General features: G+C 39.8%; 1 protein-coding gene across 7 annotated transcripts in view; it reads right to left on the minus strand.

Moving 5' to 3' along the window:
• RB195_000219 (uncharacterized protein) overlaps positions 1-23,123 on the minus strand; it is a gene marked incomplete at both ends in the record, with an annotated part of 41,196 nt that overhangs the window by 3,489 nt on the left and 14,584 nt on the right. For 3 of the 7 annotated variants that reach the window (XM_064196438.1, XM_064196437.1, XM_064196436.1), the window contains 35 exons: positions 6,084-6,143; positions 6,285-6,380; positions 6,454-6,565; positions 7,854-7,939; positions 8,049-8,157; positions 8,234-8,337; positions 8,681-8,827; positions 8,899-9,029; positions 9,137-9,230; positions 9,330-9,503; positions 9,603-9,716; positions 9,934-10,025; positions 13,648-13,709; positions 14,328-14,462; positions 15,220-15,341; positions 15,409-15,539; positions 16,352-16,536; positions 16,604-16,670; positions 16,786-16,903; positions 16,968-17,096; positions 17,618-17,758; positions 18,052-18,168; positions 18,217-18,350; positions 18,407-18,464; positions 18,615-18,681; positions 19,643-19,707; positions 19,788-19,888; positions 19,942-20,131; positions 21,078-21,227; positions 21,287-21,349; positions 21,489-21,657; positions 21,733-21,914; positions 21,976-22,077; positions 22,142-22,283; positions 22,836-22,918. In XM_064196438.1, coding sequence (XP_064052315.1) covers positions 6,084-6,143; positions 6,285-6,380; positions 6,454-6,565; positions 7,854-7,939; positions 8,049-8,157; positions 8,234-8,337; positions 8,681-8,827; positions 8,899-9,029; positions 9,137-9,230; positions 9,330-9,503; positions 9,603-9,716; positions 9,934-10,025; positions 13,648-13,709; positions 14,328-14,462; positions 15,220-15,341; positions 15,409-15,539; positions 16,352-16,536; positions 16,604-16,670; positions 16,786-16,903; positions 16,968-17,096; positions 17,618-17,758; positions 18,052-18,168; positions 18,217-18,350; positions 18,407-18,464; positions 18,615-18,681; positions 19,643-19,707; positions 19,788-19,888; positions 19,942-20,131; positions 21,078-21,227; positions 21,287-21,349; positions 21,489-21,657; positions 21,733-21,914; positions 21,976-22,077; positions 22,142-22,283; positions 22,836-22,918 — 4,032 coding nt within the window. Of the gene's footprint in view, positions 1-664; positions 780-1,541; positions 1,692-1,982; positions 2,095-2,909; positions 3,010-3,172; positions 3,533-3,595; positions 3,698-5,911; positions 5,994-6,051; positions 6,055-6,083; positions 6,144-6,284; positions 6,381-6,453; positions 6,566-7,853; positions 7,940-8,048; positions 8,158-8,233; positions 8,338-8,680; positions 8,828-8,898; positions 9,030-9,136; positions 9,231-9,329; positions 9,504-9,602; positions 9,717-9,933; positions 10,026-11,029; positions 11,100-11,521; positions 11,609-13,647; positions 13,710-14,284; positions 14,463-15,219; positions 15,342-15,408; positions 15,540-16,351; positions 16,537-16,603; positions 16,671-16,785; positions 16,904-16,967; positions 17,097-17,617; positions 17,759-18,051; positions 18,169-18,216; positions 18,351-18,406; positions 18,465-18,614; positions 18,682-19,642; positions 19,708-19,787; positions 19,889-19,941; positions 20,132-21,077; positions 21,228-21,286; positions 21,350-21,488; positions 21,658-21,732; positions 21,915-21,975; positions 22,078-22,141; positions 22,284-22,835; positions 22,919-23,123 lie in introns of those variants that run through there. The other 4 variants (XM_064196435.1, XM_064196432.1, XM_064196431.1 and 1 more) reach the window with 4 other exon arrangements.

Raw genomic sequence — 23,123 nt, forward strand, 5'->3', positions numbered from 1 at the left:
TGCCGGTTAATAAGTAAGCGCAGTCAAACTTAGAAGCAACATTTCTTTGAGCTATTCCTTAAATGGAATCCAAGTGGCCCGTTTTGTTTCTTTCTTTGATTAAGTTTCGAGATTTTGGTCTTTTTTTTCATTTTTTGGTCGCTATTTTTTTTTGTTTGGTTACTTTTTTTTCTGGTTCTCCTGGTTTGTTTCAATTGCTTAATTGAGTTCTCCCATTTGGCACTTATTTTTACGTTCTCGTAACAATTTTTAATATTTTATCAAGACAAACAGAAGAGCTTATTTTAGCAAAAATTGTCCTCGACATCTTCCGGGCCGTTTTTTAGCGAAAAGCAAAGGTTTAGGAATTGAAAGTAGACGGAATCACTCCCCTCTCCATAGTCTCCCATCCCGTATACGAATACTCCACCTGAAATCTGCACCACCTCAGATTCGTGGGGTGATGCCTTTAAAACAAAGAGGTCCTGGGATAAATGTAGTTGGGAGGGATGTACTTAACTTCCCCTTATTTCTGGAAGTAAATAACCAAGTCGGTCGGCTTCCAAAGGTCTAAGCATTAGTCTTAGAGGATCATGTAAGCTAAAGCTACTAAGATAAAAAAGGAAGATAGAGCCTCTAGAAATAAGGGCACAGTTGCTTCATACAAGAAGAAATATGATCTTACCATAATCGAGTAAATATATCCTAGTAACATCGTCAACTCCAACGCAACAATTCGATGGTTTCAAATCTCTGTGAAGGAAGCCAGCACCGTGGACCAAAGAGAGAGCATGTGTGACCTACGAAAGGAATATAAAGGAGGAAAAAACGCATAATAATTCCATGTTAATAAGAAATTGGTTGCACTAAGAATGTTGTACGCAACCTGTGTATGAATGTACACACGATGTTTATTTGAAAAAAAAAAAACTGTTCTTGTAAGCTTCTACTGCGGTGACTACTCCTTAAGATAGTCCTTGACCTGCAAAGAGATATGGGAGGAGCAGTAAGGACTCGAAGAAGGCCAGGATACCAAAAAAAAAGTTTTTGAAAAGAATGGAATAGGAATTAAAATAACAAATAGAAGATGAGACGTTGATCAATACGGGATCCATCCATAAGTACAGTGATCTTTGACCACGAGGAAGGAAAGAAAAATTGTATGGTCTAACTGATTGATCTGACTGATCTGTGACAGACAGACCTTATGAAGTGATTTCTTACAGTCATGTAGGGTATTTACTGTTTATATTGATCTCCTAAGTCATTATAGTAACATACAAAGACATCTATCATTTCATATACCAGTCTACCACTATTCATTTTTGGAGAACTCCAGGAACATCGACTATTTCGCGATTTGCTGTTCTTATTCAATAAAAAAAGGCTTACACAATGCATTTCACAAAAGTAATAAGCTTAGTAGTAATCCTTAAACCGTTATACTAAAATATGTAAGATAAGAAAAATAAATATGAGAAAACAAGAATAAAATCCAAAAAAAAACGCAAGTGAAATATGAAACCGAAAATGACAGCTACAAGGAAAAAAAAACAGTGTACCTGAAGCATTGACCGATACAATGATCCCGGATTTAACTTTCGTTGAGGTAATTGACGCCTGAGATCACTGAGATTTCTTCCTACAAGTTCGAGAATAATAAAGTGACCGGTTGGGCATGTACCCATTGCCATGATCTCCGGTATGTTCGCCTTAAACACAACTGACCTTATTGAACCTTTATCAAACTTAAAAGTATGTATACAAGGGTAAAAATGACATGAAGCACGGTGGAGTTGCGTAAGCAGTTGCGCTCGAAGCGCTGCGGCAGAGCGTAGCGGTTAGAATCCAGAGGGGACCCTTCCTGACACTGACTTGACGCGCTGTAGTTCGCTATGGTCCCGAACTCGATTTCAGCCGCAATCTTCGCCGCGACGCTTCGAGCGCAGCCACTTACGCAACTGCATCCTGCTTCATGTCGTTTTGACCGTACTAAAACTTACTTTTCCACGAAGTAACATGAGTACCATAATTTCCAGTTTCATCCGTTTTCGATCACATTTTTCGGACTCGATTTTCACCGCCCATCTTGTTTGGGTGTCTTCATGAATTGCGCTTAACAGAATCCACAGTATTCTTGAACTGCTCGTAAGTTTCAATGCATGTTAACAAAACATTTAACAACCTATGAGGAAAAGAGAATGAGAGGGGACCGATGGGACCTAAAATGTGATCCTTAAAGGCATCACCCCACGATTCTGAGGTGGTGCAGATTTCAGATGGAGTATTCTAATAAGGTACAGTAGATTACGAAGAGGAGGGTGATTCCGTCCATTTCTTCCTAATTGCCGTAAAAATACAGCCCGGAAGATGCGGCGCCGTACAGGGCTGGCGCGCTCCAATCGAACTCCTTGTGGAAAATAGTGTGCCGGAACGCTCGAAGTCGTATCTTCCGGGCCGTTTTCTACGGCAATTAAGAAGAAATGGACGGAATCACCCCCCTCTCCATAGTCTACTATAGGAATGCTCCACCTGAAACCCGTATCACCTCAGATTCGTGGAGTGATGCCTTTAAGCGTCAAAATTTACAAGTTTGTCAGCCCCAATCCTGCTAATTTCAAATCCATGAATGTTGTTTTCGTGTACCAACATCCATAGAAAGCTGATGGTTGAGTAGAAAGATCTACATTCCTTGAATTCTCCTATTTCGATGAAATTTGAGGAAATTTCCATAACTATTACTAGATGCTGCAGTCGGGTCAAATCGACATGAAGAACGGTGCAGTCCTTCCTACCACCGTTTATTGCTGCAGTTCACGATGGTCCCGCCACGATCTCAACCGCACCGCTCTATCGCGCCGCTTCGATCACAGCCGCTTACGGGACTGTCCGTGCTTCATGTCGTTTTCTCCCAACTCTGCTATACTTACGCGAAAATTTGTGCAAATCCTCCATCAGCCAATAATCCTTCAACTCTAAATTTTTTCAGCAGAATGTCTCCTTCTTTAAGAAGATGTGGTTTTTTTCGTGCTGAAAAAAAAATGAAAAAAACAGAAAGCTGAAAACAAGAAAGTCGAATTTTTCCAAGAAAACATTTTATTTTGAAACAAAGCAACCTTTCTGTAGGAGAAAAAAAAAACTGCCATGTAGACTGTCTTGACATAAACTTTTACTTAATTTCTGTTTCACTTACAGTCTTTTTTTGCCTCCTCGTTGCCTTTCCCTTCCTTTACGTTCTCTGCTTTTTTCTCTAATTCTCCATTTAAATTACAGGAGTCCTTGCTTAATTTCGCCTTTTTATCACCACTATCCTGCATTCCTTCTTTTTTCTCCCGTGGCGATTCTTTGCCGAGTTTCACATCTTTTCGTCCGTTCAAACATTCACCTTTTTGTTTCTCGTCCTTTGCATTCACTGGAGTTCCACCATGGTTTTCCTTACTAACTGTATTTTGTTCAGGTCGCTTTACTGGTTTGATATCGGTAGAAATTTTTCCGTTTACAGTTGGTTCCTTTTTCGCTTCATTATTTGTGACATTTTTATTTGGTGCCGTATCTGACGAAAGAAGAACCATTTTTTTTACATCTTTTTACTCCACTGCTGTAGAATTTCACATACCTTTTTTCTCTTCATTTTTGTCATGATTTTTCTTTTTTCCAACATTTTTAAAAGGCATCACATAAAATTTTGGCTTCCCTTCTTTCAGATAATATCTAATAGCTAAATAAGTAACATTTACTATTGCCTTAAGAAGACGAAATCGTAAATGGGACCCTAACATTTTGCATTCAATTCAAACTTTGATTCTGATAATAAATAATAAAGATAATAGTAATAAATAATAAAAAAATAAATAAAATAAATAATAAATAATAAAATAAATAGGGAAAATTTTGGGGAAAAAAAGCGCTGTTAGCCTTCCCTCAGTATCAAAGTCGCTCCTACATAAATAGCTCTGTATAGGAGGGTGTTAGGTGTTGACCGCGGATGGAACGTCCGTTCAAGTATGTCCGTTAGTACCGTTGTTGGGATTTTATTCGAGTTTTCATAGAAATTGATTTGATCTTTTGACCAACATTAGTTTTAGAACGTTTCCTCCTTTGAGAGATTCTCTAGTCTTCTTGCTAAATGTATCAGTACTAAATTCAGAGAAAATATTCAAGCTTGATTTTACACTTATATTTTTATTTTACTTTTAGAAAATTATATTCCACCGATACCGTCTTCAATTAGGAGAAAATAATGCGAAACATTTGTTGATTAAATCCTATAGTTAACATAGAATGATGTGCTAACATGAAAATTCATGGACATCATTAAGAAATTGAGAAAGATAAGGGTCTGATGTCATGTATCACGTGAACTGCTAGCTATAATAGGATCAAAACAACATGAAGCATGGTACGGTTATGAATACGATGGGAAGGAGCTGGACCTTTCTTAGGTGAGGGAAGTCTGGCTCATGGTGTGCAGCTCAAGTGATGAGAATCCATCTGCAGACCGGTCAAAAGTGAGGGGGTTCTTCTGCCAACCTTCAGCAAGTGAAGGGAGTAGGAGCACCGGCTCCAGCTGGATGATGGTAACGCTCAGAGAACAGTTCCTCGCGCCGCCGCACCCTATTCGACACCGTGGGACCTGCCTCATTGCATTCCATCCACAAACTTAAAGGCATCACTCCATGAATCTGAGATGGTACGGACTCCAGGTGGAGTATTCGTATAAGGGATAGTAGATAATGGAGAAGGGGGTGATACCGTCCATTTCTTCATAATTGCCGTAAAAAACGGCTCGGAAGATACGACTTCAGGCGTTCTGGCGCACTATTTTCTACAGGGATTTCGACTGGAGCGCGTTAGCCTTGTGCGGTGCCGCATCTTCCGGGCCGTTTTTTACGGCAATTAGGAAGAAATGGACGGAATCATCCCCCTCTCCGTAGTCTCCCATCCCATGTACGAACACTCCACCTGAAATCTGCACTGCCTCAAATTCGTGAGGTGATGCCTTTAATTCTCACCAAGACCAAGCATTGGTCAGATCTCCTATGGGGGAATGAAAACTTACTTAGCTCTAGGACTTCCTACCCAATCTGATAAAGCTACCCCTACTTTTCTAGTAACTTATATGATTTGATTCGTGGAACACTATTTTTCACCAACTAGACTGAAAAGCTACTAAATCTACTTACTTATTCACTAAAATAACCTACACTAATGATCCAGAAACTGCAACTTCACTTCAACCGAATCAGCGAAAAAGCGACATACACATAAATGAACCCTACCATTAGCTATATTTACGTTGTTATTTAATATCAACACCACTTATTGTCAACAAAAACATCCTCATTACATCTGTCTGAAGAACTTTAACAAAAGTACGTGGAAATTAGCAAGAATTTGTAAGTTACAACGAAATGCAGTGCTCTAAGAAATTTCTCACGAGTTCCGTCTGCGTAGTCCATTTTTTCTTGAGAGAGCTCGAAGAAAGTTAAAGTAACTAGTCGATCTCTAAAGGATAAAAGAATCAAGTGTCTAGCGTTAATCAATCCGCCTGGGACCCGCGCTACAGCGTTCACTTCAATTCAGAATCGTTTGAGGTTTACGAACGTGTAACTGGCCTATAGAACGACTTGCGGGGGCTAGACGATGAGTCAGGTCAGTGTTTTCATCCTCCCGGACACGTCTGGTACCGATTCATCGAGCTCAGAGGGTAAGAGCATGGTTGGCACTAGACCGGATTCGAACCGCCGATCGATCGTGCAGACACAGCGGAACCTCTAACCGACTGCGCTGAACCCACAATCGATTGTATGTCCAACTAATTAAGGAAAACAACGGAAATCATGGTTTTAATTCTATTAAGTTTCTTCCGATGAAACGTATAAAGCTCCATCCTTTTCTCTTATGCTCCAAAATAGAAACATGTACATTTTACCAGTGCAAAGATCTCCAGAAAAATCAACAAGTAAACAAATGAACTGAGGGAATGGGCAGCTTGGAACTGTAGTGAGGTTGGCCTGCAAAAAATTGGATTTTTGGCTGGAAAAAATTACATATTTCTTTCAAAATCCTTACCATCCTGGTCGCAACAAAGAAAGAAAGTGCTCCTAGTCTCCTGAGCCGCTATGGTTCTGGAATTCGAACAAAATGGAAGACGTATCACTGCCCTAAATAATAAATAGCAAGGGAGAGGAGAATTTGGAAAATATTAATGGACAGGTGTATTTCTGGCACAAATAATAATTTATAAGTAAAACCGCATAGGACACAATGTGTAAAAATTTTATAAAAGTATAAAAATTACTGACCTTCAATGATTTGTCGTTCTGCATTTTAACGAAACCTGATCCGAACTGCATTGCTTGTTTGGGTGCATCGTACGGTGCACCAAGTTCAGCAAGAACCTATGTAAAGCTGCATTCATTCATTTATTCTATTTATTCAGCTGAAATCCAGCAATAATCGAATATTGATCACCTGTCTAAGGAGCTTCTTTTCTCCTTTGCCTCTAGGGAGCGTCAAATCGCATTTGATGCACATTGGTAACGAATTCACCCATGAAACAAAGTCGTCGTTTAAAAAAGGTGCTCTGGAATTAGGTGGCGAGTAAGGATTAAGTTGCTGATGATGACGGGCATACCATCCTGTAGGAATAGGTTCCAGATTAGCAATTTGATGACCGATGTTTTACTAATAAATAATATCAAATCAAAATATCAATCAATAAACAAATAAAATATCAATAATATCAAAACTAATAGTACTTAATAAGTAATATTTCTGGTATTTACGCTGAAATTGATTAAAATTAATAAATGATATTTCTAGTATTTACATTAGTTCTCATATATTTTCTATAGGAACAAAAAATAATTAATAATAGGTAAAGTAAAATGTTCTGAGCGTTTGGTACCCATAAATCAAACTCTTTTTTTTTGCGACCACCACCACTTAAGCAAATGGTTTCAAAATGTTTTTTGGCTAATCTTCAGTTCCTGGGCAAAAGAATGCGTATTCACATGACGAATCGATCCGACTTTATGATTTCCATGAACTTTTCGACATTTTCGACGATTCGCCTAGCAGAGCGTGTCTCATCTTCGACGTCCATATTATCGGAACGGGACCGTTGGAAACACTACTTTTCTGCTGGATTTGATACCGTATTAGGTCCACAAACAGCAAGAAAAAAATCCTCACTAGCTCCGCCTTTCTACCTTGGTAATAGCGGTACTGAAGAAGGTAGCGAAGAGTGCACCGAACCTTCTTTTATTTTTCCTCCATTTTGAAACGCGGGCGAGTGTAGTGTAGCGGCCAGAGGTCCCGCTGTCTGCTACATCGATCGGAGGTTCGAGTCCGCCCTAGTGCTCACCAAGTCTTTCATCCCGCGGAGTCGATAAATTGGTACCAGACTTGTCTGGGAGGATAGAAGCATTGATTTGACACATCGGCTAGCCACCGCAAGTCATTGTATAGGCCAGTTACCCCTTTGTAAACTTCAAACGATTCTGAATTGGAGTGAACGTGGTGGCGCTAATCCCAAGCGGATTGATTCACGCCAAACCACTTTATCTTTTATCTTTGAAACGCTGTAACATACAACTGACTCCACCGAACCTAAGACTGATAAAATAATTTTTTGAAGCGTCATGTCAACTTGAAATCGCCGTGTAGTATGACCCAATGTGATATTTCCGTCCTCATAGATATGACTGACTAGAGATATATACTAAGAACCCTCAGAACTTTTTACTTCACCTTATATTAAGCATGCTAACCATTGACTTTTCTTAGAGTTGAAAAGGAAAAAAAATTACCAGAAAAGGAAGGAAATTTAAAGCAACAGTGCCATGATTTGAAGAACCAGAAAAACTAACCTCAGTTCTTTTCCTAATGCAGCAGCCACTCTAGCGTCGCGTCCACCGTTCCTACTTCCTAATCGACGCAACTCTGTTTCACATTCCTAGACATTCTACTCATCAGTTCTTTCAACAAAAAAAAGGTGGTAAATAGCGAAATATACTTCTACAAGATCATCTTAATTAAAAATGTATTTTTAATCGATTCTATACCTCCGGTATTGATTCAGCGCCATCACGTTCAAAACGAGTTCTATGACGTGCATATCCGGCGAGTAATTCATCAGCACCGCTACCAACAAAAAAAGTGCGGGCATGGGACCTACAAAACGCTGAATAAAATATATTTTCCGGGAACTACGACCGCACATATGGGTTTAAAAAAGACGGATACTTACACAACTGATTCGCCGCTATCATAATCTTTACCTATTCCTCTGAGAGCAAACCAAAGGACGCAAGCCAGAGATTCATCCAGAACAGAACAAGCAGGTGCTGCAGCCTAAACCTGTATTTTTTAGAGCCAACTCTGATGTATGAACTCAAAGAAATGAATAAGAATAATAATAATTAATAAATAATAATAAATGATAAATAATAATAGTAATAATAATAGAAATAAATAAATAAATAATAATGAATAATGATGATAAATAATGATAGTGATAATAATGATAATAATAATAATAATAAATAATAGTAATAAACAATAAATTGTAATAGAAATAATATGAATAAATAAATTAATAATAACAAAAATAAATAATGATAGTAATTGACAATAATAACAATAACTATAATAATAATAAACAAATAGATAATGCAAGTTGTGGCACCATACTCACCTTAACAATTTCCTCCGCCCTCCTCTTCTCCATCTCTTCCTGAGTTATATCAGCCAGAATCAATCGCCACCTCCTATTCGGATATTTAGTTCGTAGAAATGTGAACGCTACCACAGCTCGTTTTCGGTCTGTGACGACAGTTTGATGCTTAAATTAATCATAATAACACCACTCAATCGATATCAATCAATATTAATCCTCAAAGCAGGGTACAGTACTTTCGAGTCGCGAATGAACGCAACATTGACTAGGTCGATTTTTCGTTCTGAGGCGTATGCAAGATGCAGAGCGATGGCCACCAGCAGACTATCAACGCCTCCAGAAAAAGCAACGGCTGTGGATTCGAGATCTGAATGAATGCAAACAGTTGTATACTTATCTTCAGCATAAAAATATTCCTTTAATTTTGACATTGGTCTCAAAAATGTTAGTAGTATATAAAATGAACGGGAACACCTTCTGTTAACATATCAGTAGTTGCAGCAACCAATCTTCTGAGGAATTCTTCTGGAATATCGCATGACGACGGACCCTCAGTTGCACGAGATACCTATGATATAAATATAAATATAAATAGATACCAATACGATGTGAAAATTGAAATAAAGAGAAAAAAGAAGAAAGTAAGTGTAAATTTCAGGTGACTCACTATAATAAGTTCGTCTTTCATAGGTTCATGTTTGAGAGAGAATGAGTCGAACACGTTGGCCCAAGGTTCCAGTATTCCTTCTGGATAACTAGGAAGGTACGAATGCATTACAGCGCTTTTATTCGTGGTGTCAATGCAGGACACTTGGGCGAAAGGAATCTCATGCCATGCAGACTAAAATAGCAACGAGTGAAGTGTGGAGCTCTTAATCCATGAAATTGCTATCCGTACAGTGTAATTAATTCTAGTGTGCTAATTAATTTTACAGCATACCAAAGAAGAATCCTGAACAACGTCGGAAATAACAATCTTATCACCATCCACGGTGAACACCAGACTTAAGCGACCAAAGATATCGCGTCCGACGAAGACGCGGTTCATATCAGGCTGAAATTTCTAGGTGTAGATGTACTCTATTTGGTCTATTTTATGAACATTTTCAATTTTTATTTTCATCACGTCGATTACAACCGCCAATTCTGCCGCACCGCTTCGAGGGCAGCCGCCTACGCACTGTTGCGGAGACAGCTGCCCTCGGCACCGTGCTTCATGTCGTTTTGACCCGGCTGTACCGATGAGCACACGTGAATTGTGTGACACATACCCGATGATACACCACACTCCATGGTCCAGACATCTCCATCAGACTTCGGACAATTGATTCTGGTGTGGATAGCTTGGACAATCCGTCTGGCACTGAAAATCAACTCAATTTTCTTAATTTACCGCAGATCATTCGAAAACAAATAGATGAACTCAAACACTCTCATTTAAAGGCAGTGTATCACAAAATTGACATGGTTCCGAACCCCCAAGGGAACATAGAACTCCGATTATAGATGACAGTGACGACTGTGACTCCGCTCATCCCCCTAGTCGTCTTTAAGGTACGTTAGAACTCTCCTCCATGTACGCGTCCGGTCCCCTCAGCAGCCTATTCATTGGTTTCACTCCGATAGGCTGCGGCGGAGACCTCATTGATTTTCGACCGCTCGCAGGTGGACGCAGCGCGTGCACAATGACGGCGCGTTGCGACTGAAATCGAAAGAAAGACTATTGTCTTCAAAAATGTTGTCTTCACCCCGTTTTTTACGGTCATTTGGGGAAGATGAGCGGAAATACGCTGGGTTCCGTAATCTATAATCCTACGTTACGAACTCTACGTTTCCCCTGGGGTTTCGTCAATTTTAACGTCGACTTCATGATACGCTGCCTTTAAAGGGTCCTACAAAATGATCCATGTCCCTGTTTTTAGAGAAAGGATGAACAGAAAAAGGACAAAGTGCTTCGCAACGAGCAATCTCTCTGGAATGCACCAATGTGCCCTGAAGGAAATTAACGTAGTCGTAAAAGTTTGTAAACGCATAAGCAGGCTATACAAAGACGTATGGGGCCAACCCATGTGTCAAATTAATGCCCTTATCCTAAAATACAAGACTGGCTCCAATTTATTTTACCCTCAATTAACCACTGCAAACCCGGCGGATGTCTTTTTGGGACTAATTTATGTCTTTTCAGGAAAAAACACTTCATTTGTGAGGATTTATTTCAATGTTTTTTTAAGGGCATGCCGGTTTAAAGCTGTGTAGAACCATAGACCGAGTAGACGTAATATTGAACTCTCATCACTGCGCTCGCATTTTTCAGGACACATCCTTGGTAATACAGTAATTCATGAGCTTTCTCAGTAGTTCACTCACTTTGAGCCCCATTGATGGTCTCAAAGGGATTCACATCTGTTTGACCGTTTTGTTTACCAGGATGGAGGTGCTGTCAACAGAATGCATTTGACATCGGTAGAATGACATTCAGCATATGTTGGAGCTTCGCAATATTTTTTGTGAATACTACAATCCAGTCAATATGGCCAGGATAGATCAAAGAACAGCGGTTGTTTTTCTCTCGACACAAATAAATGAAAGTCTAGTTGAGGGAGAAAAATAAGCGCTTACGGTCTTTTGTGTGGCTCTACGCTCTACAAACCAATCAATAGACTGCTTTGGGGACCGGAACGTGTGCATGGAGGGGTGTTCTAACGTACTTCGTAAGAAGTGAAGCGGTTCCCACCCTATCCTTCTTTTTTCTTTTTTTTCCCAAGCCGTTTTTTTTTTGCGACGATTAGGGAAAGATGAACGGAACTATCCTAGATCCCGCTATTTAAAACCCCATCTCTAGCTTTTCTCGTAGATTACCATATCAGACTCGTGGTATCCTCCTTTTAAATTATCCGGCTCTGTATTCATACCGTTAGCAATTGTTCGTAAATTCATATCGTCCATTAGAGAAACGAGCTTTCTTAGAATTTTCCGTTGCGCATACGTTGAGAAAATGGAAAATCCACCGCAAAACCTTGCAAATGAAACATAACAGTGACGATAGTTATTGTGTCATTTGAATTCGACGGAATTGACACAAAGATAAGAATGGAAGTATCTAAGTCTTTGATCTTCGTCTTTGATCCGGTAAACTATCGTTGACTGCTGGTAGTGTTCCATAACGATCAATGACGTTGTTCTACGATGATGATCTTCGATACGCTGGTAAAGCTCCTAACTGATTCCCTCCTAACTAATTCCCTGCTCAACTGCACAGATTCCGCTGAAATACCACCACCCAGCGACTATTTATCACAATTACCAACGTCGTTCGTCATCGCGTTGATTTTGGCGACCATAATATGTCTAGCCACTGCTTCGTTTGGTCTTCTCCACATATTGTACATCTCTGTATACATTACTCAGTCGAATGGGAGACTATTTGTTCTCTTCTTAGCGAGTACAGCTCCTTTTGTCTCTATGCTTTCGCTGGTCGCCATGTATATACCCGGGTATGGTTCTTGTCGCATCTAATCAGCTTCTTATACTTTTCCGTTGCCCTATGGATCATAATCTGCCTTCTTGTGCAGATATTTGAAGGACATCATGGATTAGTGAGCAAAATGAATGAACATTTACAGCATATCGAAGTCGCTACACCATCATTCGGCTGCGTGTACCCGTGTCTATAGATGGGTCAAAACGACATCAAGCACGGACCGTTACGTAAGTGACCGCGCTCGGAAGCGGTGCGGTCGAGACAGCGGTTGGAATCGAGGTGGGACCATGGCGAAGTGCAGAGGTGAGTGGCGGCAGTGAGGATCCTTACAACCGCTACGCTCCACCGCTGCGCTTCGAGCGCAACCGCTTGAGCAAATGTCCGTGCTTCATGTCGTACTGACCCGACTATATCGAAAATTCAGCTTGAAAGCAGGAAAGTCCGAATTTGCGAACTGATGGTTCTACAAACGTCATGTGGTCGTCCTTTCGCTACGTTATAGCGAGTCTGATGATTTACTTTGAATAGGACAGGACAAAGGTTTGATCCCTTTGAAAGTTCTCGATTTGATCACTTTACCATTTTTCTGGCATATGTGGTACACATATTCTAGTAATAACAGTGTTTCGACTAGACGAGTTGATTTCTTATCGATATATTGTTGTATTTCGAATTCTCGATTTATTCTTCATGTTTTTGGGATTACAACAACCGTTTTTTGATTTTCTTGCTCGTTATGATGCTTTCGGAAGTGAAACTGTTCTACCAGCTATAGAAACGTCATTCTTCTGGAATAATTTCTTCACTGTGGTTGAATCGTTTTTCGTAACGCTGATATCAACAATTTTGCTTCAACCGTCCAAATCGTCGTTTTTCGACAAGCATCCTATAGTTGGGTCAAAACGACATGAAGCACAGACCGTTGCGTAAGCGGCCGCGCTCGGAAGTGGTGCAGTGGAGACAGCGGTTGGAATCGAGGTGGGACCATGGCGAACTGCAGAGGTGGTTGGCGGCAGCGAGGATCCTTACACGATCCCAACCGCTACGTTCCACCGCTCCGCTTCGAGCGCAGCCGCTTTCGCAAATGTCCGTGCTTCATGTCGTTTTGACCCGACTATGGTTGCCGATCGATCACATGATCACGCAACAGTCAGACCAATGAGACGCCTACTTAAAACATTGCAGAAAACCAAATCTTACAGCTGATGCTTGTATTTTGATCACGTTTGCGATTTTCCTTATAGTTTTAGTCGTTTACGCGATCAGCATTTCTACAAATACATTTTCTTTTTAGCTTATTTGCTTTAAAGGTTTTCTTTCTCATGAAAACGCATAGAACAACTTACACAAAAGTTTTAGAGAACTGAGATACGCTGATGATGGAAAATGCACCAGCACAAATCTTCCCAGTCCTCAAATACTTCCAGTGACGATAGTAGTAGAAATCCCACTAGTTCCCATTATTCTGATCACAAAAGGTTTTCACTTTGCATGTAAAACTCACCTTTTACGGAATTCCCTGAAAGAATGAATCTTCCAGCAGTTGGCTCTTCCGATGTCCCTTCTCTGGATAAACTTTGTAGTGACAGGTGAAAACTCCAGCGACACATTTTCCTACTTTCTAAGGGGAAAAAATTGTTGAAAATGCTCAAGCTACAAAAATTAAGTAGGCGTATTCAAATAATTATTCAGGAGAAAAAAATGAATTCTGTAGTCAAGCAACTTCTCTTCAAACTCATTTTATTCATCTTCACAACATCATCTGACACCGAGCAAGAACAATACCATCATAAAATGAGGAATGTCAAGACGGATGCTAATAATGGTACAATATTTTTGAACTAAACAATCAAACAAACAAATGTCGAATTCAACAATAAGCACCGGCATCGCAAAAAAGAAGTATATATTTAATTTGTTCGAGTCTTGTTAAGATACCCACAGAAATATTAACATATGCATATGTCTCACTTTCAATAGTTTATAGAAATCCTAATCCAAGAGATGGAGTTAACTGGATGGATTTCTTCTCTTTAACACCTGTCTTTCCAGTTTGATCTACGTTCCGACCTATGACCTCAAGAATAGCAACAGAAAAGCAAGAATAAATATACGATAAAGTTGAGAAGGCAAGGCAAAGGTTAGCTTTCTTTTATGAGCTTAGGAACAACTTGCAAAAGCAACAATGTCTGATAAGATTTAAGAGTTACAATCAGTTGTGATTCCAATGTTGGATCAGATCGGGCACATACTACCACATTCACGACGCTGGGATAAAGCGAGACCAACTGAGAGTACAGCTCTGATTGAGTGGGATCTCTGTAAGAAAAACTGACTGAATCAAACTTTTCAAATATTATGCAATATTATTTGGATCTTTTCAATGTCATAAATCCTTAAAAGCTCAATAAAACGGCAAAAAAAAAAAATAGAGAATACGAGGAGATGAAGAAGAATAGTAAAAAGATAACCGTCAGGTAAATCAATAAGGAACGTAGGCTGATGAAATAAAATATAAAAGATTCAATATTCTTCGTTCTTATGTCTCTCGCGCAAGGAGAAACCAATGGGGCAACTCTTTCACGCGATCGACACACAAATGGCAAAATCATTAGTTCCCGGGCGATCAATACGAAGATCAACGGGAGTCAAAGTAGAACTGATCAAGGTGAGAGAAAAAAAATTATAATAACACAAGGAAAATTTTAGAGAAAGCAAGAAATTATGAACCGATGCAACAGAATGACGGCACAGTTGAATATATAATGAAATTCGAATACAGCGTGCGTCAAAATCCTGAACCATAAGGTTTCTTCGTTCAGTAACTTATATACTATTTTTACTGGTGTTTATTTCTGTTATTTGTTCCCTGCCTACTACGTTCATACAGACATGAATAACTATGTAAAGAATAAATAAGCAAATAAATAAATACATGAGAGCTTTGGTGGTGGGGTAAAATTGAAAAAAAGAAATGATGATTGAAATGTAAAAATTTATTGTCGTTGTAAAATTCGGACGCACACCATTTTGCAAACTGTACTTGTTTTACAAAACTCTACATAAAATAACTGACCTAGCAAGACGCCCAATAAGAGAATCAACCGCTTGGAGGGCAGATGTTATTTCAGCTACACGACCACGTGGTAACCGTAGATCTCCTGTTCCACTCCAATCTCGCACAAAGTCATTCATGACCTGCCGCGAGAACCACATCAGTTGTGTTTTGATAAAGAATTCGAACCTTCAAGGCAAAATAGTGCACCTGGGAGCATCGTTGCAAAAGGCTCGCCACCGCCACATTCCCAAGTCGACCATTCCCTTCATTTGATGTGGAGAGTAGAGCGTCGAAACATGTGCGAGCCAGCTCAACTCGCTGCGCGTGCGAGTCTGAAGCTGGAACCAAATGTCTTCGATTTCACTTCTAATGACGATAACTTGAATGGAAATCAAAATGTACGTTCACCTACTGGGATTATTTCCTGCCGAAAAGTATTATTTACAAAATTTAAACTACAGACACTAAACAACAATCAACTAACTGTCGCTTGAAAGTTTTCGAAAACTATTTGAAGGGTATCTGATGTTAATGCTGACAATTTGCGGAAGTAAAATGAGCCAAACCACGCCGTATGCTCAATTCAAAGTTATGAGGAACAGTTCAATGCTCAGCTAATAGAAGAACGAGAAGAATTATGATTGCAGGAGCTTTTTCCAATCATAAAAGAGGATCGTATCATTCCAACTTCCTTGGAGACCCAATTTTTGGGCGCATTCAAAAATCCACTTGACCAAAAAAAAAAAAAGAATTTCTTCTGGATACAAATTCGGATAGTCTTTGGGTTCACTTCAAATATATGTTCCAACCAGAAAGATCCGCGCTTCCCCATATTAAAATAGCATATTTTACTTTACTTTTCTTTATTGTTTTTGGGCAAAAGAACCCACACGCTAGGGAAAACATAGCTAGATCAGACATAAACTAATGCAGTAACTGTCAACAGATCAACACTGCCATATTAAAATAGATATGCCTTCCACTTTCATTCGGATCCGCTTGAGGCTTACTATTTGCTCGAAAAAAAAACTGTTTTTGGGAATTTTTAAGGAACATTTCAAATTCTGCATAATCATTTCAAGTTCCGGTTTCAAGGTGCCCTGGAACCAAGTGCTTCCTCCGAAAACACGATTTTACAATCACTTCTCACCTAGAACATCTGTTGGATCCAACTGGCTAATTGATCCACGATTTAATATGGAGATAAGTCGCTGGACCATGGATGGCGGAAGAGTTGAAGAGTGTGATAACAGTTCCGATCGGACCAGTTCAACAATTTGGCATTCGGTCAACTCGTCTCTTTTACGTTCGTCAGCTGCTAATCGAGGACATACACTGAAACAAAAAAAAATACGCAAAGTGTTGCAGTTAAAATGCTAAAAAGTAAAGATAAATAACGAACTTTGGAGTAAAAAGAAACTTCTCGAGTGTGTCACACAATGCAGGCCAGAGTGACTCAAAATGCTCCACTGGAATTTTTTTTTATGTATGGTCATATTGTACAAAAACAACACTTCATAGATTCTCAAGATGATTTTAGTGCAAAATAAAAGAGAGGATGAAGTAATTAACTACGAAAGTTACCATGTTGCCTTGCCAAAGGCACAAATACCCGCAGCACCGTCATTAACGAAGAAGCAGCAAGTTTCCACGTTGTTGGAGAAATACAAGAATATTTCAAGTATAGCGGTTCTCCCAAAAACTGCAAAAAAATGTTTTCATGGTTGACGATTATCATTAGTAGAAAAGATTAATTCGAGACCGACCTTTACAACGTCTACAACGACAAGTGAACGAATTATTTCTGGATATGCAACTGTTGCTGTGAGAAACTCAACAGCCATCCGTAGAGAAGTTTCCGCGAATGGTACAATCCAGTGCAGAGCCCATTCACGCTGGAAAATAAATTTCAATGACCAAAGGAATCAATATTCCTCGAAAGGGTGAAGACAACTACACAAACTATTCACTGTTAATAAAGTGGCTACACAAAATAAGGCACAAAATGCAAAAAGGAAGACTTTGAAGAAATCTCCATTTACGCTCTTGTTCCAGTTATAGCTAGGATACTCAGTTCCGACTCAGTTTGAACGACTTTTATTCAGAGAGCAGAAATTCTGGACGAAATTGAGATCAAAAATACTCTAAGCCACTGAGGATAGAAGAGATTCAAAACGAATGACCTAGTAAGGTAAATATGGAAATCAATAACATAATTTGGAAGTATAAATATACACATTAATCGTAGTTAAAAAAAAATATAATACAACACTGATGTTTTTAAAAGTAGCTTGACCATTAAGAAATAAATCATAAAAAGGTGCAGAGGATGGAAAGGAAATAGTGGAAAAAGGAAGAAAAAGAGAAAAAAGGTTCGCAAAAGGCAGCAGTTGAGGAATTTATTATTAAAACTCACGTAGTCCTTCTGCCCAGACGATGTGATGTTGGAAGATCGTAAAGCAGTAGGGTTCTTCAGAGCCATTGCACTAAACCTGAGAAGTTGTCGTATTTGATCGGCCAACGCTTCACGTAATGGACTCCCCGGTGAAATGCACTCCTACAATTTGATAATCAACAATAAAATTGGTCGAAATGACATGAAGCGAGTTTGAGGAGCAGTTACGCATGCGACTACGCTCGAAGCGTTGCGATGGAGCCAACGATTACGATCGAAGTTGGACCATCGCTAGCTCTGCAATCTGAGCGGATTTAGGAATGGTCCCATCTCGATTGTAACCGCTCCGTTGAGCCACTTCGAGCACTGCAACTTCACAAGACAGACTTTGCTTTGACCCTACTATATATAAAATGATAGACTATAAATATTTTACTAAAGAAATCAAAACATACATTGTAGATGGAACGTATAGCTTCACAGACCGCCTCTTGAGTTGGGGACATATGCGAATGCGCCGATTGCATGACGAATGGAGCTTGTTCACTTGGCACAGGAACGTTTACCAGACTCTAATTTCCAAGTTCATCGGCGAACATCTGCACAGAAATGTAGTTTACCTCAAGCACTGATGGTAATTGCTCAGCTTTGAGTTCATCAACAGAAATATGTCTAGCAACGTGCTCAAAAAGTGGTGGAAAGATATGCAAAAGAGTTGTCAGATGAGACGGTCCAGGAACGTAAGCCGCTTTCCCTGCAATACTTAAGACTTGAAAAAAAAAACTTCGAAAACGATCAAAAATAACTCACCTTCTGGAGTTGGGTCGCTTCGCATACGCGCTAACCCACGGGATATCCGTTGCCAGGTCTAAAAAAATCAATAAATAAAGAATACGAAGAAAGAACGAAATATTCGAAAAAGAACATATGGCTTTCTTCGGATCATGAAGAGAGAAACATAGCTCGTTGAAAGTATAGCGAACAAAAAATAACGAAGGAACACAGGAAAATCACTTACATTCCACGATTCAATCCACTGTGGCAGAGGAAGAGATGGGATGACTTCTTCTATCGAGTTTTCCACACTGTTTCAGAAAAAAAAAACATCAGTACAGAAACAAGTTTAGCAGTGCGGTCAAAAAGTGGTGAAAGGATATGAAAGAGTTGTCAGATGAAACTATCCAGGAACATAACCAAATCAAAACGTAGCCCCCTGTGATGATTTTTTTCTCCTACTTTGAGCGGCTCCAGTTTTTTTTTTTTTTTTAAGATAAGATGGTTAACGACAAAAGTGGTCACTCGGAAAACCAACAGAATAAACCTCTAGTGCTATAATCGGATCAAGACCGCAAGCCTGGTGCACTTGCGTAAGTGGCTGCGTTCAGAGCTCCGCACCGAAGCCAGAGATTGCGAGGTGGGACCTTCGCTAGCTCCAGAGATGAGTAGAGCTGGTGAAATCCTCTCGATCGCCATCGCACAGACGGCTTTGAATGAAGCAGCTCACAGAACTGCATCGAGTTTCAGATGGTTTTAACCTGACTACAAGGACAAGCGCAACCCGATATTTACTAACACCGTAGCCTGTTCTGCAGTTTTCTCGTGCTGGCAACATTATCTCTCGAAGCGTAAACGCTAATCTTAGAAAGCATCCTTTACAAAACACATACTGATTAAATTGTAAATAAATTGCTTCAAAAAGATCGAGGAATTTGAATGGTTTCTGACGTTATAAAACAACAAAACTTCTTCGTATATTATGCTGCTAATCCTACCAACTAGAGCTTGGACTGCTTTACAACTTGCACACGAGGCACAGAATCGCAGTGCTGTCCATGGAAAAATGTTGAACTGCTGAGAACCGCATTACTCAATAACCACAAAAAAAGGTAACTGGTCCTATTCATATTCCGCGCGATGTGGAGCAAAAAGCTCCGACTTGATTGCTCAAGATTTGGATGTTGTGACGTTAAAATCTTTACTCGGGAGTTTAAACTGCAGGAAGAGGCGGAACAACAAATCACTCCTCTACAACAATATAATGGTTACCTGCTGCTTCGTTCCCTCGTATTGATGTCAAGTGTTTGCGCGGATACTTTTCCTAGCAGCACTTCCTACCAATAAAAACATTGTAGAGGTGAGTTTAGTACGAAAAGATGTGGAATAAACTGCAAAAAAAGAAGGCAGAACAGACCTGGAAGCTCTTGATAGCAGACAAGGATAGCTCAGCATTTTGATAACATGCTGCCCATTCAAGGTACGACAACAATGCTTCCCATGCCGATGCGAAATCTTCTGCATAATTTTAATGTCATTAAAGAGATTACCGTTACAGCATATTTGCTCACCCAGCAACAGAAGAGCCTTTCGTTGGGCGATGAATATCTTTGACGCAGCTGAAAGCGTATGTATGCACGTTTCTGTCCACTGCTTCTGTTGTGTATCACGTGAATGATGCATAAGCAGAGCACCACTTGCTCGTTCTGTCGATGCACTTCTTGTCTGCACACGTACTCGATCCAATAATGGCATAATTATCTGTAAGTAACAAATGTTCTTCAACACAGTAGATAGAGCCATTTGTCATTTTCTGAGTCCTGCACGATGTCCAAAAAGGACATTGGTTAAAGACAGGGTATCACGAAATTGACGTAGTAGGGAAACCCCACGGAAACCGTGGAATTCCGGCTGTAGATTATCAACCTCAACATGGCCTCACTAAAATCCCTCTGGTCGTCCTAAAAAATACGGCGTGGGAAAGGCGTTTCTCCCTACGAGGTACATTAGAACACGTTCAGCAGTGTATTCATTGGTTTTACTTGAAAAGGTTGGTGAGGATTTATCATTGATCTCCGACCGATCGCGGCCGCGGGCGAAGTCAAGGTTGCTTCCACAAGGATGGTCTGCTCCAAGTTACCTCGTAGGAAAGAATGCCGTCTTCCACACCGTTTCTAACTACGATTAGGGGAATTTGAGCGGAGCCACCCCGAGTTCCGTAATCTACAACACGAACTCTGCGGATTTCCTAGGCTTTCCGTACTACTTCCGTTAGGTGATACGTTGCATTTAAATGAAACCGTCTTTTTAAACAACAACAGATAAGGGACTTTACATTAGTTTTTTTCTTTTCTTTTCAAATTTCCGTTAGAGCTGCCTATGTTCACTGTATTAAGCCTCTTCTAGAGTAGAACGTAGAAGTCGGTACTTTGCATTCGTCGCAATTTTTAAGAAGACAAAGGACAAATGTGCTGGAATTCCAGCTAGAAAGATCTTTTGAGGAATCAAAGCCATTGTAAAAAGTGAATTTAAGTGCAATGAAGTGACCCGCGTGTACTTTTATTCGTGGACGTGGATTCTTACCAAGCCTCATCCAAATAATATATAAGTGAAGATGTAAACATCTACCTTTGATCACCTGATGTACTTTTACCTTGAGTATTCCACAAAAAGAATTTGATATCATTCATAAATTGAATATTCTAACCTGCCAAACCATATGATTCCATGTTGCAATACGAAGTGCATGTCCATGCGATGCGACAGTTTGAAGAAGCGTTTGGCATGCACTTTTCCGTATGGAAGGCCGAGCATCAACACATAGTTCCGACAAACAGGTATACAGCACCAGCCAAACCTAAGGCACGTATGATTAGACCACTGCTGTAGAAATAATAGCAAAAGGACAGAAACTACCTTCTCAGAAGTATCAGCTCCCACAACCTCGCTTTTTCGAAAGACAAAGTCGGAAATCGTCCACTGTAAGTCCCAAGTTGATCAGTTAATTTAATCAATTTCAAGAATTTTCTCAATTTTTTCCATCCAACAGCTCAAAGATTTCAATAACAACCAAATAATTTTTAATTTAATTTCAAAAGTACACAAAAGAAAGTAATACCAGCTGGGTTAGTGCAGATAAGGATATGTTGTGATCAGCTGTTTGCTTTCCGTAACGTGCCACCGCTTCCACTAGAACAGAAATGCATTCGAAAGGAAGCGACTGCAGAAAATCGGCAGCTACGAGTCTCAGGCCTAGGTAGCCCTGTCGTACCAGCGCTTCGTCACAGCTAAACTTATAATTGCATAGACGATACCAGGTCAAAAAAAAAAAAACAAAAAAAAAACAGAAACAAAAACAATACCTATTCTCTTTGTCAACGACAGCGGCAACAATATGAATGACATGATACCACATATCAGACACCATCTGTGCGCCATCCGTTTGAAGTAAAGCCATCAAACAATCCAGTTGCCGTCGTTGCACATCAGCGTGATGTACCGAACAAAGTGAACGCAACGTAGAAAGAGTAAGCTGTTGTTGTTCCTGAAAAAGCGCGTAGCACCCATGGATCCCTATAAGTAAGAAAAACTACACCAGAACTTACAGCAACATTCATGTCTGTCTTCACTTTAAACGCTTGCTTTATTATGCTGGCTAGAGCAAGCGCAGACCATTCGCGGAGCGTTGTAGTGGTGTGACCACAAACCTTTAACGATAGAACACAGGGGTAAAAGACATCTTGCAAAATTGATTGAAGAAACTACGCACACCTTGATAAAATGAGTGGTAACACGACTCCAGAATACGTTCTGACGATGAAGATTCAGAAAAGAGAAACGAAGAAGCATAGCCAATGGAAACAACGAGCAGTCCCGACCTGTTGCCGCCACAGCAACATTCTCGTCAGATAACCTGAACAACAGTTTTGAAAAAATGTATAAAAATTGTAGTATTTTATCGGCCACGAAGGGATGAAAGGCGTTACACCCACTCACTGGCACCAGAAATCAGTAACATAGAATGAGACGGGTCCAGAACATGAAATTGGTGTATCGGCTCCATGGAGAAGTAAAATGGGATAAAGTGGGTCCCACTGCGTCAAATTAATGTGTCGACGCCAGAAAGCAGCGAAATCGAATAAGACGTGTCTCTTGCCGTGAAACTAGTGTGGTTGCTACTTCAAAATAAACAAAACAGAGGGATCTACTACAAATTACTACTACAGATGGCGTATATCAAAACAATTATTCCATAGCCCGAATTCAGCAGTAGAGACCATTCAAAGTTAAGGCTATCGCGAATTATTTTACATCGTGCAAAAGTCGGCCGCGTTGGAATAAAAAAAAATGAAAAGACAAATAACACCTTTCCAACAAAAACATATGTAGTTAGATTTAAGCAATGTCAATAAAAAGAAGTGGAACAAAATGAGGAACTTGAAATATTCAGGAAAATAAAATGAACCTCATTATCGACTCCATTGCCTTCAGAAGTGACTCATTCGACAAAGAGACAGATGAACACGCAATTTTATCAAGAAGAGAGGTCTAAATAAGCATGATGATTACAGAAGTGTAAATACTAGAAAAAATCTTGAAAAAAAAGTTTTTCCTGGATCTGCATGTGGGAGTTTATCACGAGAAACCGTCACATCATCGGCGCCATACTCTATGTCATTTTATCAAATAGCGGCTCCCGTCATACTTTCACTCATATCAGCAGTTTTCAATTCAGTAGTCAGATTGCTCATGA

Source organism: Necator americanus, chromosome IV (genome assembly GCF_031761385.1).
Source record: "Necator americanus strain Aroian chromosome IV, whole genome shotgun sequence".
NCBI lineage: Eukaryota > Metazoa > Nematoda > Chromadorea > Rhabditida > Ancylostomatidae > Necator > Necator americanus.